Here is a 22116-nt window from a genome sequence, read left to right as displayed (position 1 = left end):
AAATTAATGCACGTTTTACACAATTTGTAATTGAAATTTACTTCACATTAATTATAATTAAAAAATGTTGAAATGAACATTGTACATATATATATATATATGTATGTATGTAAGCACCCTCTTGGAATAAACAACTCATCATAATTGTGCTTTTCTCCAAACCTCATTCAAGGTTTTTGAAGAATAAGAAAATTCCAATTTAATTATAGTGTGAAACATATGTCACTTAGAAATTATTCAAAATTATTACAAAATAGCCGTTCACATCCCTCTAAAATAATAACTATATTTTACTTTATGAGAAAATAATTTTTCGAACATATAAATATATTTTTTTTTTCTGTCCGATCATATACACGAATACTCGTAAACATAAAATGGGTCTCTACTAAAATATTATTAAGTAACAAATATTTTGTGACGATTAGTTCTCTTAATATATTTACGATGGTAGTACAATTGAAATATCTGAATAAAAAAATATTTTTTAACTATCAATTCTTTTAAATGGTACAAGCATAATAGCATGAGAAAAAAAAAAAAAGAATTCTAACTATTTAAACAATCAAAATCATTCTATCTTTCTAAATTTTTTAGATGAAATCGCAAGTTTTTAAATTATTTGGAAGCAAAAAAAGAAGGATTAAGACATTAAAAGAGGTCATAATCGAGGTTTAATTAGTGTGATTGAGCATGCATTTGGGTTTGGCATGCAATAATATGAGCAAACAATTTTAATTAATTGTTAGACATTCAATGCCAATATCTACTCCATCTAAAATCTCAACATTAATTAGTTAATTAATTAATAATGAACATGCAATTCTCATGTCAACATACATATAAGTCAAATCTATGCCCCACATATATATATATATATGAATTTAATTGACACATAAATTTTTGGAGGACAACTTTACCAACCAATGAAGCATTAAACGTGATTAAAAAAAAAATAATTAGGTCATAAAGAATTTTGTAGACTACTAATTTTTTTTAAAAAAAAATATGGTAAGAGTTGAATTATTGTAATTTGATTAAGAAAAACTATATGGTAAGTTATAAATTACATTATCTTAATAATTAATTAATTAACCCTGCTAATGCAATTCATTTAGTCAAGGCAACGTACAAGAAAAAATAACTTATGTAATTGATACAAATAAATGTAAAAAAGGTTATAAGTAGAAATGTTGAATAAGATGTTTTTTCAAAGAAAAGAATATTGAATGAGACGGACTATTCACTGAGAACTAGTCAACAGTGAATTTCATTAAATTTATGTTTGAAGATACCATACATAATTGATGAATAAAAATAAAAATATTAGTTTATTAACAAAATTAACTAATAAATTAATATAAAGTTAATACATCCGTAAAAATACGCATGACACGTAAACAAATAAATATAAAAATAATATATCTATAAAAGTATCTCTATCACGTGAGATTAGATTACATTCGCACATCAACTTATAACAAACATAGAATATATGTGGTAGCATGATGTGGTAACCATATTGTATTTGGTAATACGGAATGGTTATAAAACTATCAGCAAGATGAATCTACTCTAGTACCAGCAATTACGAGAACTATTTTATTAGCTCTCATAATCAGTTGTTGGATACTCGTACTTTTTCTCTTACAGTTTTTTACTATTTTCATTGACTTTCACGTTAAAGTATTCCATTTAAATCCAGATGTTGTCTATAATTAAAGTTTTGTCATCGTAACGCTATAAATATTAGAGAGTACAAAATTAGTCACATGTTAGTAATGAAAATTCATAGTGAATCACTACTTAGATAAAAAATATGAGTTATTAGAATTCGTCTATTTTGTATTATTCTTAAACTTTTTTTTTTTTTTCATTTTAGAGTAACTTTTCCCTTCGCCTTTTCTTCCTCGTAGCTCATGAGTTAGTAGAGCAAACTTAGTAAAGAAAAATTCTTCAATTGTTTCTCCAATATGTTATTATAACATCACCATTACAAAATCACTATTTTATTTTCTTCTTTTGCAAAAACTATATATATATATATCTAAAATAAAATTTACGTAATGTGTACTTACACAAGCCTTAAATTATTTCTTAATTCTAAAATAATAAATTTATACTATTAGATAAGAGTTTACATTTTATTTATAAGCACTCAATAACGAATTTGTATCGCATCAAAAGAAGACGTAGTAGTAAAAAAAAAACAAAATTTATTGCTAGATGTCAATTAAATTGCTATACCCTTTTATGGATATATTATTATGTATAATGGGCACCGCATATGGTCTAGAAGTTTAATAAACCAAAACCATATTTAAATATATAGTTATAATTTTTATATTAATTTTCGACCAACTCGTTTTAAATTATTACGTGCCAATTAATAAATTAATATATAATTTTCAATTTTGAATTGAAACTTTTTTCTTTTATTATTTAATAATTAATTTTTAGTACTCGATTAATCTTTAATCATTTAGTCAAAAATTAAAAATAAATACCGTGTGGTTTATTTTTTTAAGTTGTGTATAATTTTTTTAAAATATTAAATTCAAATTGAATATTATTAGATGGATTTTTCTCACACATAAAATATAAAACCGACCGTGTGATTTTTCTTGTTCAATAATTAGTCAAGACGTGGCTTGAGGTGATAATTTTAGACTTCAAGAACTCCCTTCATGAAGCTGCAATTCATTGATGATTTCTTTTTGAATTTAGATTGTTGTTGATAATTATGAATTTGATTGATTTATATATATATATATTTATACACACCAAAATGACAACTAGTTTATGCACGTGCAACATAGATGTGACATAACATTTCTTTTCTTATTTAAGAATTACCAAAGTGATTTAGTTTATGTTAAAAAAATGTAAAAATATTACGTATAACTACGAAATACTTTTTATAATCGCTGCTAAGTATAAATGATATCAGATACGATTATCTCTTAAGTAGGAATAACAATTAATTGAAATTAAGTTAAAATGTAGTTTTATTTAATTCAAAATTAAAAATGTATAAATTATTTCATATAATGAAACTCGATGTAAATTATAATTGTGTAAAGATTATACTCATATAATTTCTATTTGAATATTTAAAATATTTAATCGGTTTAGATAACCGTTAAGTTTATGAACATAATACAATTAACTCGAGAAGACAATATGAAATTAAGTAGTTCGTTTAATCATGGATTAGTTTGTCATCCCTATACTTGTATATTATGTTAAATTAAAACAATATATTTTAGGTAATATTGCAAAATTCCATCAATATATAAATAACTTATATACTAATTTTAGTAAAGAATCCTAATATGAAATAATTTTGTAAGTTCAAAAACTAAATTGTACTAAAAAAATTAGGACTCAATTGTTAGTCCATATCTAGGCTCATTATTTATTGAGTATATTATATTATTATATATACTTTTTAATGTTTGGGCCTATTTTGGATCGAAATTCATTTTATGCGTACGTAAGTAGTGAATCAAAATTTAATAAATGTCCATTGTTAAAATATTTTTTAAATATATATATTTCTAAATATATAAAAAGTCTATAAAAAATATTTGTAAATTTTTCTTTCCACTCAAAAAACTCTCTCTACACTCTTCAAAAATAAAAAATTCATAATTCTTTACGCTTTGGATTCTAAAAATGATAGATGACATGGAAATGATTTACTTTGAGAATCACTTCTTCAAACAAGGTTAAGGTGAATACGAATGACAACTTTAATAATTCTCTTCAGGATACTATTAGAGAGATTTGTATGAATTATTAAGAAATCTGACTATAGAATTTTTTTTAGATGTATCAGCTATTAAAACGTGTTGTAAATAGAACTATTAGTCATTAAATGTAATTGAGGATACTCGAACTTATTTGATATAAAGGGTACTAGAATTTGATTATTTAACTACTTTTAGATGATTCATGATGAGTATTCTAGCCTTCATTATACGAATGACTTATTCCATAAAGTTTGCATTAACATGCTCAAATGGTAGAAGTCATTGTCATTATGTTTGTAAGTTATTTAATCAATCTATTGATTTTTACGACAACCTATTTCATTATGTTATTTGTGTTGCAATGAACGTATATTAGTATGCTCATGTGGTGTTTAATGGCTTTTGACAGGGGATGATATTACGTGGCCTTTTTAGTACACTTTAATGTTAATATTTATTTGGTTTATTACTTATTATTTATCGAAAATAAAACTTGATAATAAAGAATCTAATTACCATTTTTAACATGTTAATTATCATTTTTAATTTGTAGTGAAAAATATGTACTCGATAATATTGGAATGTAACACATTTTTTAAAAACTATTTCGCATGTTATTATTTTGTGATGCATTCTAAATATGATTTTTATAATTTAAAAAAAGATAGACGTATAAAGTTAGTTGTTCTCTAAAAATATATGCATAAGAAAGCTTTAACCCTTTTTTTTATTTATAATATATATATTCTTAGATTATATAATCTTTAATTTAACTTAAAAAAAGTCATTATATGCTTGAATTATTAAGTACAATCAAGATTGTTATATCAAATAAGTCTAGCTAGATATACTTTAAAATCACAAGCCCAAAATTTTTGATCCATCATTTATAGGTGTTAGCTATTAATGTTTTTAAGGCCTTTAGTTCATGAATAGATTCCGTACTTTCTTATAAGACTATTGACATAGAATGCTAGGTCAAAAAAACTTGTTCAGTAAATTGATCAAGTTCTCATGGTCTTAGACAAACATAGTTAAATATGGATTTTAATTTAATCAGAATATAACCCACAAAGGATCACTACCCTATAATACGTTGTTGCAAGAACTCCATATTTCTTTTAGTGAATATTTTAATTTATTCTTTAACTATAAGAAATTCAATTTAGATCCGAAAGTTTTTGCGATTGATATCACGTACAATAGAATTATCAAAGATTTAACCTTCCATAACTTTGTTTACAACTCACTATACACCTATGAAACAAAGAGAATATGTATACAAATGAAATATCCAACAACAAAAAGAAAAAAAAAAAGTTATGATAGATAAATTAATAGATAAACTCTTGAGCATTTGACAATATTTAATATGTCAGTATCAACAGTGACTTTATATTTCAATAAATTATTTATTCGGATAAGAGAAAGTTATGCGAGCGCTTACAAAAAAATATCGTTTATCGTACTCCGTTGTGAAAGTCAATCTATTATTATAGTTAGTCAAGGACTGGATGTAATATCATCGATAAAATACGCGCTTATAACAAACTCTACATATTAATTAAAAATACGTAATGTATTAAATAGAAATATACATTAAATGATAACACACAGTTAAAGAATGTGTCAGTTTATTAAAATCGTGTAAATTCAAATTCGTTGAACATAATATGATCGATATTTGGGTTACCAATCTCATATAAATCAATTTTACTAAAATGTTATATGGGTTGGTATTCAGTCACACGATGTTTTATTTTCTTTTTCCAGTATAAGGATTTTAAAATTTCAGTTCCTACCATATAAGATGATTTTAAATTTATATATCCTACCATAATATTTGTGGATATAATAGTCAATTAACTAAAATATCTCATTCATTTTTATACTATAAAAAATTAGATTTTCTTTTAATTCCTGTTATAGATATAGTGAGTTGTATTTGAATGAATTTGTATTTTTTTTAATAAAATATTTGGTTTTCAACATCAATTTGTTTATATCTAAAGTAAGTAAGAAAGAAAATTATGTATAAAAGATAAGATTTACATTGAAATGAAAGTATAAACATGGACCACCACATGAATTATTAAGCTAAGTTGAAAATCTAAACATAAAAAAAAAATGGGGTTAAAAAGGGATTTTCATGGGTTATGTATTACATTCAAAACTCAAAGGTGAAAGAAGGAAAATCCAAAAAAAGTTGTTTGGTAGGATTAAGAGACATCAAATTAAAGGATTATAAACCAAAATTAGCTTCTGATTTAAGTGTTTTTCTTATTAAGATTTGTTAATTCAAAATCAGGATTTAAAACAAGATTCTTTGTATTTCACTTAAAAAATAAAATAATAATAATGAAATAATTATGTCCATAAGTAAATAATTAATTACAGATTACCCGCTTCTTAAAGCAGGAGAGAGAATTAGGCGTTGCTGTTGTTTACTGTCGGTAAATTGGTGTTTGTTACTTCTTTTCGTGGTAATTTTTTAAAGGCTCGGGGATCCTGAGACTCGAGAGAGTGAGCGTGTGCCGAAAAGGGATGAAGGGTAATATGGTAATTTTAGGTTCTCGGTTTTTTCGTTATTTTAGTGAACTCTAGGGGCAATCCTTTTAGCGACCCTCTATAAATAAACACAACCCCACCATTTGTTCCAGTCTCAAACCCCTCTCTCTCTCTCTCTCTCTCTCTCTCTCTGTAAATTTCTCTTTCAAAACTTCTCTCTCCCTTTTTTTTCTCTCCCTTTTTCTGTTTCATCTGATCCGCTTCTGGCACAGATTCCGGCGACGACTATTTTGTTTCTCTTGATAAAATTTCAGTTTTTTTTTTATATAATAAAAAAACTGGAATTTTCTCATTTACCGTTTTACCCATCTGCATTTTTTTTTTTTACTTTTACTTTTTACCGTCCCATTATTATCAGCTTTCTAGCCGGTAGATTTGGGGTCGGGGAGCTAACGTGGCATGCACCCGAAAGCCAACCATGAGTACCAAAACGATGCGTCCCCCTCCCCGTCGTGTTTTGACGCCAAACAAGCGGAAAGAAAGAGAAGAATTTGACGCCGTTAGACCGCCAGCAGCAAAAGCATTCAAGCCAGATGCTCTACGAGCCGGCTTCAACAAAGCCGCCGTAGTACAGGGCCCATCCAAGAACCGTATCCTAGCCGGTTACTTGGCCCACGAGTTCCTCACCAGGGGCACGCTCTTCGGAGAGACGTGGGACCCGGCTAGGGTTCAGGTAGCCGAGCCGAGAAAGAATATGCAGCCGAGCCAGAAAGCCGAAGCCGAGAAAGGGGATGAGGCGAGGGAGCGGAAGCGTCAGGGGTACGTGGAGGTAGCTTATGTTATGCGGGCAGATGGGACCCACTTGCCGGGCATCGTCAACCCTGCCCAGCTCGCTCGATTCTTACAACTGCCGTGAGGTGGTGGTTATTAAGGGGTTGGTTTTGTACACGTGGAGCGATATTATTGGTTTTCATTTCCTCCACCCAAAAACAACCGTAGAAGAGATCCAGGCCTTCTTCTTTCTTCTTTGTAAGTTTCCATAGTAGTGGTGGTAACCATCTCTCTGTATCCTTTTTTTTTTTTTTTTTTTTTTTTTTTATCCGATATTGTGCGGGGAGATTTTTCTTGACTGGTACTCTGAGTCAGGTTCTTTCTCGCCTGTTTTGTTATGTGTATGCATGAACCATGCATACATATATGTCATTGTACGATCAATATTGGGAAAAAGAAAAACTCGGAATGTTCGTTGCTCAGAATCATTGAAGAGAAGGATTTTGATTTTTTTATTTTAAAGTCATTAATTCGATTGTTTACTATTCTTTTTCTTTCGTTCCTGCACGCGATTTACACAGAAACACGCGCATATTTATGTATATGTAACACATATATATATATTTACATTTTGCCGAGTCCCGGATATGAATCTGATTACAAGTCATACACTGCTGTTGTTGGAAGCATTAATTGATGGCTCTCTATTTTGCATGCGTGAGTTATATTCTGGTTCAGCGATGGCGGTATCTCCAGCCTGTCACGGTTTCGTTTTCGAGAATCACGATAACACAATGGGGCAAAATGAATGTATTACAGAGAGGTATGTTGTCAGTTAGTAGATACTCTCGATGCTCGGTTGTGTTTGAGAGGTTCAATTTCATTATGCAAATAGAATTTTTATGTATTCTTGTAATTAAATCCAACATATTTCTACAATCAAATTTATAGAATACTTCATTCGGTTAATTAAATGGAGAAGAAGGTGATTAATTGAAAGAGGGAGAAATGAACTTGATTAAGAAGCAAAAGTTTGTAGTTGCTGAGAAGAAAAAGGGGGAAAATGAAGCTCTCTTCTACGAGAAGAAACGTCGCAATACATATGCCTCTGTGTACTGGAATCTCATACCTCACAGATTTCGTGTATAATCAAATAAACATTTAAAATTACAGACATTCATTTATTTTTATTTAATTGAATTGCATCTCATCTATATCGATATGTACACTTATGCGCACATATATATATATATATATATATATAAGCAGTCCAGTCCCATCAAAACTGATAAATCCCAGTTCATTCATAAAAGGGGTTTTGGTTTTAGGGATAAAATGCATATTTTGGTCATTTACAAGTATCTAATTTAAATATCCAATAAGTATTCACAAGTAGATTTAATTATAAATTAAATTATTACATCACTAACTAGTTGTATCATCTAAAAAAAAAAAGAAAATAAATTTAAAGCTTATTTAAATTAATATTGAAAGAATTATAAAGATGAATATTTTATTTTCTTTGAAGAAATTATTCCAATAAAATTTTATTTTTTCTGCGAAGATTTTTCCAAATCTAAAAGAAATAGAATCTAAATCGTTAACATATAAAAATTATAAGAATATTTTTTAAGTCCGATTCGAATCCGTATTTTTTATGAGAAGATTTTTTCAATAAAATGATACTGTGATTTTTTCAAACATGATTGTTAGAATCATGCAATGACCACATTTTTAGTTTGGTCTACATACATTGTGAGCTTTAGATATTTGTTAACATTATTTTGTTGGACCCCTCAAATCTATATATCTACAAATAAATTATAATTTTTTAAAAAATTAGTATTTAAAAAATATTTGTTTATAATTTATTATATTTTAATTGTATATGGAATCTAAAATAGGAGAGTGGATAAATAGTTAACATAAACAAATAAAAAAAGAGCTAATGTTTTTTTTTTTAAACCTTAAAAATGTGAAAATATTATTATAATATTTTCTTAATATATTGTAATAAAAATATCAGGTATGCCATATTTATTCGTTTATATAAATCTTTATTACATAAAAAATAAATGTTTAATATAATAAAGTAATCGTTTTAAGTTTTGTTGAACAGGAGTTCTTCAAAATTAGTAATCAAAAAATTAAATGAAAATTAAAACTATCAATTTAAAACGGTTTAATTATGTGTTCTGGCCCCTACACGAAAACGGTGTCGTGTTGATACCTTGAATGAGTCCGCAGCATTTCATGAATGCGAAAACAGAGCTCAGGAGAAGGAAGAGATTTTGGGTTTTGCTTCGCCCGCTTCCTTCTTCATTCTTTTGGCCATTTTCGTTTTCTTCCTTCCTCTGGTAATCCCGGTTTTGGGTTTGATTCTGCCAGTTCTCTCTCTTGTTTCTTAATTTTCCGTATTTATAAAAAAAAAAATAGAAATGTTCCTCCTCCAAGCTTATGTGATCTCGAAACCCTCCTCTGCTCTCTGTGCTGCTGTAAGCAGTAACAATCCTAATTTAAATCCTTATCTTCCTCGCTTCTTATCAAAGGATATAAAAAATTCTCATCGAATTGCAAAACCCTTTCCTTGTCTTGCCCGTTCAACAGAATCTGAGTCAGTATCCGACCCCGAAACCAGCCCCCAACCAGGAACCCGAAGCCGCCGCCAGAAACCCCCCACTCAAGCCAACGATGACCGCAGAATGTTTCCAGCAACCATTCCTCGGAAGCCGAGGCGCGGCCGCAGGAGCGAAGCGGATGCCGTAGAGGATTTCGTGCGCGACTCGCTCGGGCGAACTTTCGACGCAATCCGGCAGCAGAACCCCGACGTTTTCGAGAACAAGCAGGAAGTGATGAAGAACAGAGCCGAGAGTAGCGTTGTTGAGGGTGAAGATGAAGATGAAGATGAAGATGAAGATGACGATGACGAAACGGAAGGAAATGAAAGCGACTTTGGTGATGGGGGGAGGATGAAGAATAAAAAGAAGAAGAAGAAGATGGTGGTGGAGGAAGAGGACCCGGACTGGCCGTTGGATGCGGAGGTGGGATGGGGAATAAGAGCGTCGGAGTACTTCGAGAAGCATGCCATCAAGAATGTGGTGGGAGATGATGGGACTGTGATTGATTGGGAAGGGGAGGTGGACGACAACTGGGTTATGGAAATAAACTGTTTGGAGTGGGAGAGCTTCGCTTTTCATCCCAGTCCTTTAGTTGTTCTTGTTTTCGAGAGACACAACAGGTAGCTTTTTATCCATTTTCTAAAATTCCTCCATTAATGGTTGCCTGAGTAAAACTGCCATCATTTCTTGACGTGGGTTTCAATATCATCTTTCAATTTTTGTAGTGGATGACAACGTGTTGCTCGTTATATCTGCTGTGTTTGACCTTTGTCTTCACATAAAAATATGCCCATAAGTTTACTTCTTGTAGTCAAAACTGTACTTGAACATGTTGCTTTAGAACTATAAAACAATGGGTATGCTTTTGTGTTTTCATCGCAATGTGTTCTTTCATTGTTTGTTACTGTGGAGGAAGTGCAAAATTGGAACGTTACATATCTTTAATATATTTATGGTATTTACTTAACAGGGCTACCGATAACTGGAAGACTTTGAAAGAGTTAGAGAAAGCAATCAAGGTGTACTGGAGTGCCAAAGATCGGTTGCCGCCTAGGGTACTAGCAAACTACTAAATTGACCATTCAAATTCTGTTTCAAAGTTTTAGGCTTTTCGGTCATCGAGTATATGGCAACATTTTGTAACTTTAATTTCTTAAACTCATATATGTTATATAGGTAAAATATATATTTAAGTACATATTTGCATGATAGCATATCATAAGTAAACTAATTTTTTCTAGAATATTGAAAATTCTTTTTAAACTTTTCAAAGTCACACCACCATTTTGACTATTCATTGTTGTTTTCTAAACATTATTTCATTTTAAATTATCAAACATGCTCTACGCCTAAACAAATATAAATTTGGAATATGAAAACTAAATTCTGTATCTGTTTTGGTTGCTTAAGGAAACAATTCTCCTCTATCCTCCATTTGTTTGCCAGGCAGCCAGGGGTCGTGTTCTGTTTTGTTAGACACTGTCTGGAGAATTTTGGTTATTTAGGTTCTGTTACTCCTGTAGAATGAACATTAGATCTAAAAAAATTGTTCTCCTTCCTGTACTTTCCTTTGCAACCAGGAGAGGAGCTTGTCATGCAATAACCTTGCATTTTCTTAAATTATTTTGTGTCCATGCGCTGATGATGACAGCCTCGAAACTTCCTGGAAACAGGCTGTTAAGATAGACGTCAACATCGAGAGAGATTTGGCTTATGCTCTTAAAGCTAAAGAATGCCCGCAGATTCTATTTTTGAAAGGAAACAGGATTGTGTATAGGGAGAAAAGTAAGATAACAGCCCCTCCTCACAAATGCTTTCCCTAGTTCAATTCATTTGTAAAAATACAGATTCATTTCTTACCATGTTACAATTGAGGATTGATCTCTGCAGAGTTTCGCACGGCAGATGAGTTGGTCCACATGATTGCACATTTCTACTATAATGCAAAAAGGCCTTCTTGGGTGAATAAGACTGCTGTATCTCCACCTTACTAGTTACCTTACCAAATCAGGTTTTCAGTTTGAACCTACTGTAAGATCATAGATCATGCATATTCATTATAGTTGCTTATTCATTGTTGATCATCTGCACCATCGAATTCTTTGCAATATTTATTTGTGTGTTCTTTTTCTCTTAAATGTCTTTTCTTAATGCAGTGGACTTGCATACACGGGAGAAGCATGAATCAAAATCAAAACTCAGAACAGGCAGGTGGGTTGTGAACTGGAATTTGTTCTCTACACATTACCAGATGACTTGCTTGGCCTCTGCTGAAGACTCCATTTGTGAACTAAACAGAGCAAGATATTCGTATTCGGAGCTGGAATACAGAGCTTATGCTTGTCGTTCATATGCCACGAGGTTGATGATTACTGCAAGAAAAGCAGCTGTCTGAGAGCAAAGGAAGGGGATTCAACAGTAGATCAAATTATCCGGGGAGCCAAAAAGGTTGTGCACCGTTATTGAAAATCCGATTCTTAAGTGATGGGGTAATTATGTACTATAAATAGATGAGAACATATACATACATAAGTTCTATATCGAACATTTGTTTTTACTTATTAAAATGAAAGTCCATCATGAATGTTCAAATAAATTAATGTCTGTCATCCGTCATGAATGATTTTCAGTTTAGTACCCGCATCGTTTTCCTCTTGTCTTAATTTCATTATATATTAATTAATATTTAACCCTTTTTAAATAGTTTTGTTTTAATTCATAAGAAAATCCATTCCTTTAGCATTTACATACACATATATATATTTATAAGCTGAAAATTTAATAAAGTGATTAGTACATTCAAAGACAATAATCCCTTTAATTAATTTTTAAATATATATACATAAATATATATCGGAAAGACAAAAGTTAATTAAAATAATAATAACATGAAGATTGGCAATATCCAGTCAGATTATTATGATTTGAAAAATCCAATATATTCCATAAATGGATGACTAAATTCATAACGTTGGGATTTTATTGCGATTTTATTCCATAATTAGCTACAAGATTTCCTTTTTAGTTACCTTCTTTGTCAACCTTTTGAAAAATTGTTGAACCCAAAAAAAGGGCAATTAAATCTCCAAATATGGTATTAACATAAATGCTTTCTGTCTTTGCCTATAAATAATTGAAGGTTAAGCTAAAGTGACATTCATCTTCTGCATTTAGATCAAAAGAAATGGCAAAGCTGTTTGTTAATTCTTGCGCCTTGGTTTTCCTGCTCCTCCTCTCTACATCAGGTTATTAATATTTTCTCCCTCAATTATGATATTACCTACTGTATTTTCTGTTTGTTTCTCGAGAAAATGAATGGAAAATTTCTGGGTTTCTCGATTACCAACATTTTGTTTTCTGGGTAGTTTTGGAATCTTATATTCTTTTTCTGGGCAGTGAAAAGTGGAGTGAGTCAAGAACCTGGGAGGTGCATGAAATCGTTCGACTGTCCCGGGTGTGATAAGGCAGCTTGCAGGCAACAATGCAGGTCCAATTGTACTGCTCCTACCTACAAACATGGATTTGGGTCCTGCAAAACAGACCCTTCTACTCAGCAGCAAGTTTGCTTGTGCGCTCATGATTGTCCTTAACATAATATATACATACAAGACATATATGTATATGTTCTCCATGACTATGTCGTGGAAGAAGATTATAATGGAAATAATTCATTACAGTTACATGTAAGATGATTATGATGTCTCTTTTCAAGCGTGTTTTTGTCATCTCATCATTCCTTATAAATAATTAGAACACCAGAAGTATTGCAGTATCAACTCGTAAAAGAAAATAGCAAAAGGGTTACTGGAAGCTGCCACCCAGCTTTGAAAAAAAATAATGTTATATATATATATATAACGATTCTGTTATTATATTGATCAAATTCATTATATTTTTATTTATAACATGAAAATATTTATCTAATGTTATTATTTATTTATACAAAAAAATATATGTTCATATTTATGAACATTAATGCATTTATTGTACATGATATTTTTTTTTCTTCTAATTATAGAATATTTAAAGATTTCATAGTTAATAATAATTTAATTTGTACAAGAAAATATGTAATTTAAATTTATGATTATTGGTATACATTTATATGTTGTATGTGATGGAATTCAATTGTAAGGTGTTTAATATGATGATTGAATAAAACTCTTGTTTATTTATATAGAAAAATATGTATTTAATTTTTAATTTATTTAATATTTTTATTTATTCATAAAAAATATATTTAAATTTATAACTATTAATATATATGATAACATTTATTTATAAAATGTTTAATAATTATGAATAAATAAAAATATTAATTTTATTTGGAATATATTTATTAAAAAAGTCGTTCAAATTTATTTTTAACATGAAATATTTAACACCAAATAATTTAAAAATTAGTGGGATATATCTATACACCAAGTGGAATTCTTTTATGTATGTATAGTGTGTACATTGTGTATATTTTCTTGCTTAAATTAATATATAAACTATTTTTATTATATAATGACAATATTAGTAAATAAATAGTAGAAAATAAAAAAAAGGGGCAGATTCCCTAATACATGAAAATAAAGGGGTCATAATAGAAATAAGAAAAGAAGAAATCTAGGGTCTGCTTTGCTCTCTTTTCTTTCTCACCCGAACACCGTTGTTCCGGTTGAACTTCCCTTTGTCTTCCTCTGGTTTTTAGGGCTTCTCGTAAATATTTCTCTGATCCGATCAGTCTTATCGATTATCAAATACATTGTTGATTAATTAGTTTGAAGATGAGAGGGACATTGAACAAGTTAGTATCCCGTTCCCTCTCCATCGCCGGGAAATGGCAGCAACAGCAACTCCGACGTCTTAATATCCATGAATATCAGGTCTCTTATTATTCTTCTTATTACGTGCGTATCTTACATCTGTAAGATTTTATGTATACTTCATGTGTTTATTAATGTATGCAATTGAAGTATGATCTTTTTTATTTTATTTTATTTTATTTTAATTTTAATTCTGTTTGTTTTCGTTTTGATCTCGTGATAGAAACAAAAAGAAGCGAGAAAAAGGAAATAATGATTGATATTGAACGTGGTTTCGATTTTCCTTGTTCTTTCTATTGGAGGATGTATACTATATTGGTTTCCCAATAATCCGGGAATTCCCTTCAAGTTTGCTGAATCATTAGGCGCTTTATTTGTTTTCCTGATACCTTTTTTTAGACATATTTTTCCTGATAAATAATACGTTATTTTACTGGAAGTAGATCTTATTTGGTTGTTTTTGGTGGTTGATGGCATCAATATGTATATATAGGGGGCTGAGTTGATGGGCAAGCATGGGATCAATGTCCCAAGGGGAGTTGCTGTTTCTTCTGTTGATGAAATCAAAAAGGTGATTCAGGATGTGTTTCCCAAGGAAAATGAGGTACCTTCTTGTGATTCTGATAGGAGTTTGTAATTCTCTGTTTGTTTCCTCTGAGGATTGAGTGAACGAACATAATATTGCACCATAAAATTTAATGTCAAAGTTGAAAAAGTTTGTTAATCAGTGTAATTTGGCTAACTAGTGGCCTTCTAGCCAGCTAGTCACAGAATCCTAAATTTCTTTTTGTCGTTCCCCCCCTTTGATGCTTTTGAATGAGCTCAAGAATAACTTTATTGATGTGCAGTTGGTTGTCAAAAGCCAAATTTTGGCAGGTGGACGAGGCTTGGGAACATTCAAAAGTGGTCTTAAAGGTGGAGTACATATTGTCAAGGCTGATCAAGTTGAAGACATAGCAAGTATGTTGCCTTCTATTAAATATTTTATTGATTCTGTAATCTCCATATATGGATGTATAGTCCCATTTGTTTGTTTCTAGTCCATCGTTTCTGTATCTCTGCCAATATCTCATTGGCAAATAGGATCGCTAAATATTAAGATGTTACATGGCTGGGTGGGTAAAAACCATAGAGCTAGTTTCAACTCTACGCAGCAGATGTTTGTATAGCTGCTTTGAAATTTTCAGGTTATAGGGAAATTGCAAGGTACTGCTCATCCAGTGAGGAAGCCGGTTACTTTCTAAGTTAAAGTTCAAAGAATAGAACAATCATTGGCGGTGATAAAGAAGAAAGCTTAGAGAGTAGGCATCTTAGGCCAGTAGGGATGGCATTTTAGGAAGCTAGCATGAGGAAAAGCTTGATGTGAGTATAGATAAGAGGAATAAAAAGAAAAATAAGGTACAATATTCATCAGTCCCTCGCTATTATGTGTGACTGAGTCCTTTTCAAAGCTTAAAAAGAGCAAAGATAAATGAAATATAGGCCCATTTTAAAGTAATTTCAGTTCATAATGGGGCAAACTAGTAAAAATTTATATTCCTCTTTTTTTTTTTTGGGTTATTTGGTGTCTTTCAAGATTGTCTTGAAAGTGAGTCTCAATTCTAAACTCCTACAAATGTTGTCTTTATGGTTATAGTATGATAATCTCATTTGGCATTTTTATTACACATAGGCAAGATGCTTGGGCAGATACTTGTTACCAAACAAACTGGTCCACAAGGCAAAGTTGTCAGCAAGGTTTGTTATTGACTATTCATGTAATACTCAAAATACTTTTTCATAGTTAAGCTTGTAACACAAATGTGTGTTATTGTAATATTGATATCTTGCTAATTCCTATGTTGTTAAAAAATTCTACATGTTCAAAAGTCCTTGTTTGTTGATTAGTGGAGGAAAAGAATGGATCTTGATCTTCTCTGGTTTTTCTTACTGTTAAAATAATCAGTTGTTTAATATCTTTTTTTGTAATTGGTAAATAAAAAAAATGGCATTCTCTTAGCCTTGTTGGGGATAGATCTAGGCATCATCTCAACTTCTTCGGTATTTTTCTTTATCATTTTCCCATAATGTATGAATAGGAAATAATTAGACGGTCTGCAATTTGATGAAGAAATTACTGGAAGACTAATAAGTGCATTGGAAAATTATAACTAATAATTTTTTCTGTTTGACCAATGACTGAGAAATCTAGAGTGGAAAAGCAGTGTTTTATGTCTTGGATTAATGATAGATACCTTGGTTTTGTTTTGTTCTTATGTTTTTTTTGGGGAAATTCTTAAGGTTGGTATCATTACCCTTTCATGGATGTTATTCTAAGATTTACCTGCTAGATATTTTTGGTATTATGACCAGAGTATCACATACACACTGATATATCTATTTATTAGTTATGTCAAAGATATTACTCTATCTATCTGTATTAGATATTATCTGTTAGTCTATAATAATTTGTTTCATCAATATTTTTTAAATTGATGGAATCTCGTTTTATAAAGTCAAGCTACCCTTCTTTACAAATGAGTGAGAACACTTCGTAAAACAACACTTTATATGGGCTTGGTCTGAATTCTGGCAATATTATTGGTCCTATCTGTGAAAACCTAGTCATCGACTGCCCGTTCATAAATTCCATTTTCTGGAGGTTATATTGACCTCATACATTTTCTCCAATAAGGGTTATGCTTGTGAACAAATGTCTCTTATTGTGCATGGTTAGAGTTGATAGAATTCCACATAACCTTCTGTGATTTATAGGAGATGTCACCTTTTTCTTCAGTAAGGCACTTTTAACAAAACTCTAAAAAGACAACAACTCACTTGGCTTGGTCTAAGCTTTGGCTATATGATGAAACCATGGTTGTGATGGGGACTAAGATTTAAGGTTTTTGGTGATTGACCTCTTGGTCTTCTGGTTCTTGGTGATTGGGGCAAATCATGATTGATTATGAATATAAATGTAATTTTATTCCTATCTTGTGGTATGGTTGTTACATGTTGAGGATGACAAAATCTAAAACTACAGTGAATATATGTCTTATCTATTTTCCTCCTTTTCTCTATATGTGTATGTATTTATTATTTCCTTATCAAGTTTCTAGCTTCCCAAAATTATTGTGCCATTTTTTCCTTCTTTGTTATCTAGGAATTGATATTGAATTTTCAATTCTTGAACAGGTATACTTGTGCGAGAAGTTGTCTCTTGTTAATGAGATGTACTTTGCTATCACCCTCGACCGTAAAACTGCTGGCCCAGTATGTTCCAAAATGAGTTTCTTTTCACTACGCTTAGTTTATCTTTGAGATGTCTGCATATTGGATGACTGACCTTAATTAATGCTTTTTTGAACTCCTGTTTTTAGATCATAATTGCCTGCAGAAAAGGCGGAACCAGCATTGAAGACCTTGCTGAAAAATTCCCTGATATGATTGTTAAGGTAATCATATTTACTTTCTTTAAAAAAATGTTTTATCATGGCCTTGAAGGCAGTCTTTTCTTTCGCGGTTATGGGTTTTCCTGTGGTACTGAATCATTTCTTTTTGTTCCATTGCTGATAGGTACCAATTGATGTTTTTAAAGGAATAACTGATGAAGATGCTGCTAAGGTTGTAGATGGCTTGGCTCCCAAAGTGGCCGATAGAAAGGAGTCAATTGAGCAAGTGAAGAAACTCTATAAACTTTTCTGTGACTGCGATTGCACATTGTTAGAAGTGAGTCTCATTCCACAAATGCTGATGTTAAAGTACTAATATTTGTGTTCGCTACTGTTTGACTGACATCCTATCATAAATCGTGGTTATTTTGAACAGATCAATCCTATGGCGGAGACTTCTGATAATCAGTTGGTTGCTGCTGATGCTAAGTTGAATTTTGATGACAATGCTGCATTCCGTCAGAAAGACATATTTGCTCTTCGTGATCCGACACAGGAGGATCCTCGAGAGGTTTGGTTTATCATAATTTTCTTTTTTCATTTATCAATTGGTGTGGTTGAAATCATTCAAAATTTCCATTGCTTTTGAAAGATAGGCAGAGACCAATCTAATTTTGTCAACTGTAAAACTTTCAATGGCCAATGACATATCTGCACCAGTTAATCCCGTGTATTCTGTGTTTGAATTTAGAAATAAACAACAACGACATGGTGCTTTTGTTCCTGACTCTGATATTGTAATTTTTTCTTACAGGTAGCTGCTGCCAAAGCTGATCTAAATTATATTGGTTTGGATGGAGAAATTGGTTGCATGGTAAATGGTGCTGGATTAGCTATGGCAACGATGGACATAATCAAGTTGCATGGTGGAACTCCTGCCAATTTTCTGGATGTTGGTGGAAATGCCTCAGAAAGTCAGGTAATGGTAACATATAAGCATTGCTGCTGCAACTTCTTTTTCTTCTGTGCTAGTGCATTTTTTTTGTCTTGTTTTATTGACATTCTGTCCCCTGCCCTCCCTCCTTTTTCTTCCACTTTTTCAAGAGTAATAACAACCGATGATTTGGGTTCTGAATAGGTTAGGGCTGACCCTTTGTTACTAAATCATCATGAACTTGACTGATTGCTGTGATTTTTTCTTTTATAAAAATCATAATTAAATAGCATGATGCAGGTAGTAGAAGCATTTAAAATACTGACTTCTGATGACAAAGTAAAAGCAATTTTGGTCAACATATTCGGTGGAATTATGAAATGTGACGTGATAGCAAGTGGAATTGTCAATGCTGCTAAACAGGTGAGAGTTTCTTCAGATTCTTTTCATCTTTTTTTTTTGAAATGTAAAGTGTGCCATGTATTAATATAAGGGTGCCGCCCATTTACAATGTTTACAGATTCTTTCTGGTTATCGTTCTGAAAAGTTGACAGTTATTTTAATTGGGTTCCTTATTCAGCAATCTATGTGTTATTCTGGTGTCCAGGCCCTACTCTCACATCTTGAACAGAGTCCCTTTAGTATTTCTTTTGTATAAACTGCCATTTTGGAATAAGTTAACTACTTCTAATCATAACATAGTCAAGCAGTTTTATTGAAGCTGAACATGTGTTTTTCTGTGTGTTTTTTTTGGGGTGGGGGTTGTAGACAAATTTTCAGATGTGTTTGGTTTTAAATTTTATTTGTTTACTTGTAGCTGAGAGCCCTTTCAGTTTTTTAATTGACAAAGTAACTCCTTAAAAACTTTGGATTAGTTATCTAGTGCTTTATTAAGAGAAACTTGATACTGTTTCTTGATAGCCTAATAGTACTCTTACTTGTGTCCTGAAAATTTCCTGTATCATGTTACCAAAAAAATGTGTTTTCTCTAATGTTATAAATAGATGAGAATGAGTTTGACCAGAAAAGATCTTATTTCTCAATCTAAAACCAATTTATTAGAACCTTCTTTGTGGTAAAAATCCATCTTTCTCTTAAAAGTAAGAAATATATTTTTGAAATTCATATTATTCTGAAAATTATAATAGTAAATTAATGTCTGTCTATAGCATCTGATGTGCTGTGAGTGTTAGAAGTGCAACTAAAAAGCGTTCAGGAGTAAAGAATTTGTTGTGTTTCATAAAAAAATAGTTGTAAAAAGTGTTGTAACTTTGAAAAATAGAAACTGTTGTATTTGTGGAAATTGCTGATACTGAAATGACCAAAAATGATATGATAATTCTTAATAATTTTTTAGTATACATATACAATTAAAACATCAAATAAACAACATAGTTTAATATTATATATTATATATACATAATATATATCATTAATTTTATTATATATAAATATTTATATTATAAATCTTATACGTAATCCATATATGTACAAATATTTATATTATGTAATACACACTATAATATATATACAAATATGTATGTATGTATTGCGTATATACACACACACAAATATGTCTGCTGAAAAGAAAATGTTAAGGGCAATATTGAAAGCATGATTTTTAAAACTAGTAGTTTTTAAAAGCATGTATCTTTACTTCTATGTTCATACTTATGAAAAACACACTTCAGCTTTAGCTTTTGCTAAAAGTGCTTTTAGATTTTCCCATTTGCAAAGTGCTTTGGCATGGCAGAAGCTGTAGCCAAACAGGCCCTTAGTTTATGATCGTTGATGGGATCAAATTTCAATTCTTTAAGGTTATCTGTCAACTATTACTTCTAGCTCTTTTTTGAGGGAGAATGTTACTTCTAATTTGGGTGCTATGCAGGATAATAAAAAGCTTTAAGTTAAGCCTTCTAGGGGTTAATTGGTGGTCTTGACAGGCTCAGTGGCGTCTTAATTACTTCTCACTCTTTTTGGAGAGTGAATGTTACTTCTGAGTTAGGTGTAATGTGGGATACTAAAAAGCTTTAAGTTAAGCATTAGTGGGGTTAGTTGGGTGGTGGTGACAGGGTTAATGGCTTCTGAATTATGGGCTTATGCAGGGAGTGCCTCTTTAAGTTTAATGGGGACAATTTACCCGGTTGATTTTGAAAAAGAAATAATATTATAATGGATTAGTTTTGCATATAAATTTAATTCTATATTATACTTGGCAAAAGCTTGACCCATTTAGTTATTATAAAGAGTAGATTTGAGCCCGTAATAGTTTTAATAATTTTAATTTTGACCTCTGTCAAAGCAAATTAGCTCTGCTTTTGGGCATAGCTGTTTTGGTCGAAAAGTGATTGCTTATAAGTTATATCCATCCTGCTACTTTTGGGGTTATTTTGATTTGAGAAGAGAGGACAAAACAGTTTTGACATTCTCCATTCCATGGATTCTATAGTTTCAGACCCTCTGTTTTATGGTAAGGGTCGACCTTTGACTAAGGGGGAACAGTTGAGGGATCTTATAGTGTCTTTAACTAATTTACTGCAATTACAAATCTCTTTCTATAGGGTTGGCATCCTTTTGGTGCCTTGTGAAATAAGTTACGCAGTAATACATTGTAGCTTAATTTTTTTAGGAGAGTTGGAAAATGGCTTTTGATGGAGAAAGAAAACTGCATAGATAGAAATTTGGATCTTGGTGTATTTTGGCCCGTTGGATTATGAATTATGGATTTTTATTTTCCACTTCAAGTAGAATGATTGAATTTTCTTTTGTTTTGTCCTAAAGGTTGCTTTGAAAGTACCTGTGGTAGTTCGTCTTGAAGGCACCAATGTTGAGCAAGGGAAGAGAATTCTCAAGGTAAGATATAATTATTTCTGGAGATTCACACTCATAAGTATTAAAAATTGATAACAGTAGTTTTTAATCGACCACTATTGGTTTTTCAGGAAAGTGATATGACACTGATAACAGCAGAAGATCTGGATGATGCTGCAGAGAAAGCAGTTAAAGCATCTGCCAGTTGAGGACCGATACATGCGCCTGTTCTAGTTTTCTCGCATTTTAAGAACTATTTACAATTTTTTATCAAACAAATCCATTTTATCTTGTTAATAATGAAAGCATAGATGAGGTGTGATTTTTTAGCTGACTTTTGAGGTTGACTTTCGCAGTTAAGAAATCTGCAGTATCTCACCTGATGTTTTAAGTGTGGTTGACTGCAACCACTTCTGTTATAAAGTAATTTCATCTCAAGGAGTTTAGAGCTTGTTGGATCACAAACGAGGTAGCCAATGTTACTGCTATTTTTTGAATGTTGTTTAATTTTTTGGAGTTTTCTATGCATATCCAATT

The 22116-nt window shown here is 31.1% G+C and overlaps 3 protein-coding genes across 8 annotated transcripts; all 3 read left to right on the top strand.

The window, feature by feature from the left end:
* Positions 1 to 6419: 6419 nt before the first annotated feature.
* On the top strand, positions 6420 to 7564 carry LOC110807679 (uncharacterized). The gene has a single exon (XM_022032866.2). The coding sequence runs from the start codon at positions 6742 to 6744 to the stop codon at positions 7177 to 7179; it is 438 nt and encodes a 145-aa protein (XP_021888558.1). The 5' UTR covers positions 6420 to 6741; the 3' UTR covers positions 7180 to 7564.
* Positions 7565 to 9270: 1706 nt separating this feature from the next.
* On the top strand, positions 9271 to 12289 carry MRL7 (polyadenylate-binding protein 2-binding protein). Of its 6 annotated transcripts, XR_015817708.1 has the most exons (6): positions 9274 to 10272; positions 10623 to 10707; positions 11326 to 11437; positions 11543 to 11663; positions 11809 to 11863; positions 11951 to 12031. XR_015817708.1 is itself a non-coding variant. In XM_088215520.1 (5 exons), the coding sequence occupies exons 1-4, from the start codon at positions 9473 to 9475 to the stop codon at positions 11644 to 11646; spliced, it is 1101 nt and encodes a 366-aa protein (XP_088071646.1). In that variant the 5' UTR covers positions 9273 to 9472; the 3' UTR covers positions 11647 to 11683; positions 11809 to 12289. The 6 variants fall into 6 exon arrangements, 4 of the variants coding, with proteins under 4 accessions (XP_021888581.1, XP_088071647.1, XP_088071646.1 ...); XM_088215520.1 differs by having other exon boundaries at positions 9273 to 10272; positions 11543 to 11683; positions 11809 to 12289; XM_022032888.2 differs by having other exon boundaries at positions 11809 to 12289.
* Positions 12290 to 14276: 1987 nt separating this feature from the next.
* LOC110807667 (ATP citrate lyase (ACL) family protein) lies at positions 14277 to 22044 on the top strand. The gene is made up of 12 exons (XM_088215519.1): positions 14277 to 14523; positions 14957 to 15067; positions 15312 to 15423; positions 16136 to 16200; positions 17638 to 17715; positions 17823 to 17897; positions 18019 to 18171; positions 18271 to 18405; positions 18649 to 18813; positions 19069 to 19191; positions 21550 to 21621; positions 21711 to 22044. The coding sequence occupies exons 1-12, from the start codon at positions 14425 to 14427 to the stop codon at positions 21786 to 21788; spliced, it is 1266 nt and encodes a 421-aa protein (XP_088071645.1). The 5' UTR covers positions 14277 to 14424; the 3' UTR covers positions 21789 to 22044.
* The last annotated feature ends 72 nt before the right edge of the window (positions 22045 to 22116 follow it).

This window comes from Carica papaya, chromosome 3, assembly GCF_054855325.1.
Source record: "Carica papaya isolate Zhongbai chromosome 3, ASM5485532v1, whole genome shotgun sequence".
Taxonomy (NCBI): domain Eukaryota; kingdom Viridiplantae; phylum Streptophyta; class Magnoliopsida; order Brassicales; family Caricaceae; genus Carica; species Carica papaya.
The sequence above is the reverse complement of the archived record's forward strand: the minus strand, read 5'-3'. Positions and strand labels throughout refer to the sequence as shown.